Source organism: Chlamydotis macqueenii, chromosome 1, assembly GCF_036417535.1.
Source record: "Chlamydotis macqueenii isolate bChlMac1 chromosome 1, bChlMac1.mat, whole genome shotgun sequence".
NCBI lineage: Eukaryota > Metazoa > Chordata > Aves > Otidiformes > Otididae > Chlamydotis > Chlamydotis macqueenii.
In genome coordinates this window covers 36932412-36936589 of record NC_141556.1, presented here as the reverse complement: position 1 = coordinate 36936589, position 4178 = coordinate 36932412, and the positions used below count along the sequence as shown (strand labels likewise).

General features: G+C 39.5%; 1 protein-coding gene across 3 annotated transcripts in view; it reads right to left on the bottom strand.

Annotated features, from left to right (window-relative positions):
- Window positions 1-2391: 2391 nt before the first annotated feature.
- RASSF3 (Ras association domain family member 3) overlaps window positions 2392-4178 on the bottom strand; it is a 109290-nt gene continuing 107503 nt past the window's right edge. For all 3 annotated transcript variants that reach the window (XM_086748731.1, XM_086748740.1, XM_086748749.1), the window contains one exon: window positions 2392-4070. In XM_086748731.1, the coding sequence (XP_086604857.1) occupies window positions 3921-4070 (150 nt within the window). In that variant the 3' untranslated portion in view covers window positions 2392-3920. The remainder of the gene's footprint in view (window positions 4071-4178) is intronic.

Genomic DNA, 4178 nt, shown 5'->3' with positions numbered 1-4178 from the left:
CTTCCGCACTCTATTCGCCTTGCGTTTCTGCCAGAGCTTTTTTTTTTTTTTTTCAGCAAAAAACCACTCCCCCGTGGGCTTTCCCACCCAACTAAACCAGGAAAGCACCTACTGCCAGCCCGCAGCTCCGCTCCCTCCATGGCGGAGCCGCCTCTGTGACAGAGGAAAGCCTCGCTCCTCCCCTGCCCGCCCGTCTGCGCCAGGTAAAACATGGTGGCCCCGCACCCCTCGGCCCTCTCCCCGCTTCCCGCCCGGGGTGGAATCTCCCCCACCACCCCGCCAACATTCCCTGACGGCGACGGGAGGACGCCACCACCCTCCGTCCCTCCCGCGGAGCCCAGCGCTTACATGGCGTCGCGGCTCCCGCCCCCGCCCCCGCCCCCGCCCCTGCCCTCCTCGGGGAGGAGGCGGCCCAGGCCGGCGGAACTGCCCGCCTGGGCGGGAAACCCGGGGCGGGAAGGGCTCCTCCTCCGCCGGGGCCGAGCCTGCGGTAAACGTGGGAAAGAAAAAGCTAAATTTCGAGTGTAAATCTCGAAGTAGTTGTTTGGTTAGTTGTTTTTTTATTGTTGTATTTGAGAAAATCGATTTTTCTCAAGAAAGATGGGGAGAGGCTGTTCAGTAGGGCCTGTTGCGATAGGACAAGGAGTAATAGTTTTAAAATAGAGGGGGTTAGATTTAGATTGGATATTAGTAAAAAATTTTTTACAATGAGGGTTGTAGAACACTGCAACAGGTTGGCCAGAGAGGTGGTGGAAGCCCCATCTCTGGAAACATTCAAGGCCAGGTTTGACGGGGTTCTGAGCAACCTGATCTGGTTGGAGATGTCCCTGCTCCTTGCAGGGGGGTTGGACTGCATGACCTTTGAAGGTCCCTTCCACCCCTAACCATTCTATGATTCTATGTTTTGTTTAATTATTTTTTTTTCCTGTATTATTCTTTACCAAAATCAAGAGGTAAAATTAAAATATGTGTACAAGCATGACTGGGACACAGGCACTGAAATATATCCGTTATTCCAGGAAAACTTGAGGCAAGCTGCATCTTCCCACACAGCTTGCTGCTACTTGGTATTGAAGCGATCACAACACAAACTTCAGTAATGGGGAAAAAAAAAATAAACACACGTCACATAATTAAGTATTGCCAACTTCAACTTTAATAATGGAACCATCACTTTTTTTTTTTTCCATTTCAGTAATAACTTTAAGGGGAATAAAAACTTCCCTACAAAAATAAAACTAAGCTTGTCAAAATTATAAATAGTTTAAATGTTTGTTTTTAAAGACATACATTTTAATGTTTCCCTGCATTCTCCCCCCCCCCCCCCCCCCCCCCCCATCATTTAATCATTCTGGTACCATCACATAATGAAATTAAAACAGTTTTGCAACAAAAGCTTTGATAGTTCAATTTGATGCTAAAATTAAAAAGAGAAAAAACTGACTACGCACAACCTTTTCTTTTAAATTAAAGCTGTTGTAATTGCCAGTGTGTAAAAAAAAAAAAAAAAGAAAAGAAAAAAGAAAAAATAACCCCACACACGACATCTTACAATAATGAACTGTGAACTAAGACAAAATTAAAATTTAAGTTTATTTTGGTCCCCCACCCCACCCCCTTCACCCCAAATCAAGACTCATAGTGCATACAACACTGATTGAGGTTTCTGGCTAAAGTAAATGCAGAGGCGCCTACTTAAAAGACTGGTAAGTTCAGTTCAAGTAAAAATAAAATTCACATATTTTCATACTCCACTTTTAGACTCAAACAGTGTTTAAATCTGAGCAATAAATGGTTCACTATCGACAGCGATTATGTAACGATTACATACTTATGGGCAGATACATAAATTACGTAGATGTTAACAGGATACCCACCAACATGCTGCTGCATTCATAGAAAAACAAATTGTAACAAAACATAAAAGCATTCCCTGAACCATTATAAAGTGTCTCACTTGAGAATAATGTACTAACTCACACATGCACTACAATGTTACATGTGAAATTAAAAAACAAACAAGATATGTCTTATATATACTTTATAGTTAGTCCTACTCTTAATTTCTCTTAACACTTTAAAACATTATGATTGTCTCATTAAGTTTGCAATTTTTTTAACAAAAACCTGTGAAGAGGTTTTTTTTTTTTTAAAAGAAGTCCTACTAAGGAAAGGAAACAAAGGCACAGTTACATCAAATTAAGGGGAAGAACAGAAGCATCTTGGCGTTTCACACAGTATCCATTAGATGTCACCAAAGTTTTAACAATTCCTTGGGAATTTAAAATGAACACCCTAAGAGTGGAGGGAAAACACACCCCACTAACTTCTGCTGCACTTAAATGGTTAGCACTTCTCCACCCCCCGCCCCCCCACCCCAATATATAGCTCATTTCCTCTCTGGCGTGGTAATGACTAAAGTATCCGTTACTCAAATCTGCCTCATGCTTCTATTGCACACCCACTTCTTTGGTTTCTTTTGAACGTGCATTTTTAGATAAATAACTCTGAAAGAACAACAATTATATTTACAGCAAAGTAAAAAGTTTTCTTGCTACATTTTTTCTACTTTTAACTCAAGTAAATCAGCAGTTTGCAGAATTTGGTAATCAGTTTTTCAATTAAGAATTTTAAAACCATAAGGATTTTAAACCTTCTGAATTGCTATAAGCAAGAGCTACTAAGCTCAGTCACCAACACAACCAATAAACATTGATTTTCTGCTAAGCTGGAAACATGAATAAGAAATTCTACTTACTTTGCATGACTGAGCCTTTAACAAACAAAAAAAAGCAGAGGAAGCTATTTTTGTCTTTCAGATATGATAATTCAAAGTTATCCAGCCTAAAAATGGATCGCTGAGCCAGAGGAAAGATCTGACTTAAAATGAAGACCAAATGCATCTGTAGTTATAGCTTATGTCTAAACACTTGCTAGATAGGCATTTCTCACAGAGTTATCTGAGATACTGTTCACTTTTCAGAATTCAAGTAAGCAGCCACCTTTTAACTTTGCTGCACTTTTCAGACCCCCATTACACATTTATGGAACCAGCTTCTCCAATAGTGACTTGTATGTGCAGCTCAATTTCCATTCCTATTTAGCTTTTGCCTCTCATTCTTTCCCATTATTTCTATTATCTTTATTTCTTTTCCAGTGTGGATTTATGCAGTTTAAAAAACCATAAAACTTATTCACAATATTATAACATCCTAAAACTTTAATCTTGTAGAATTAGTATTTCAACTTTCCTCTGTATAAATACTATTTCCATTAAAAACCAGTTCTCCTGACAGCTGTTCTCCTTCCTCAGCTCTTACCTTCTTTTCAACTTTCTCTTTACCTTCTCTAGAAAGACCACTGTAAAGCCTTCCACAAATTTCACAGAACAAATCAAATCCCACATGCCTTCCAACTATAACAGTTCTCTCACAAGCTATACAGTAACTATTTGAAAACAGAAAGGTAGTGCAAATCAATTTAATCTCAAAGATAGTGCTCCAACTAATCCTTGTCCAGACAGTTCAACCCATTTTTTTTAACCCATCAATTTGCACATCCTTACTTGTAAAGCTACCATTAAAGCAAAGAAGAAAAAAAATAAAATCTTATTTCATAGTATCCTAGAAAATTGATTACAGTTTCACAGCTTGCACCAAGATAACTTGGAAAACTCTCTAGGCACACAGAGGGTTGCAAACTGATGTACAAACATGCAGAATCCCTTACTTGTGGGTGCAAGATGCTAAGTGACCTGGCTTATGGAACTAAGTCTATAGCAAAATTCAGGTACCCTGGCATCACAAAAGAGTCTTCCGAATAAAGAAAACTACTCTCTGCTGCTCTTTGTACATTGGGTTTGGCATGCTATACTGACATTTGGTAGCGTGCATTTTTCCTGAGTGTCCTTTGGCCCCCTTTTAACCAGGTTTCCACACCCCACCAAGGGCTTCTTCAAGTTTGTCCCTGTAAGCTGCGTAACGCTTCTTTAAGATTTGCAGTTGCTCATTTTCCTCTTTGTCCAGTATACGCAAGAAGTTTTGCAGTTCAGGAATACTAAAAGCTTCCCACTGTGAAAAGAGGAAAAAAAGAAAAGGATGGATGAGATTAACAGAAGATACATAATTTATATATACAGTATTTTTAAGTAAAACCTCAGACACTCAAAACAATTTCAA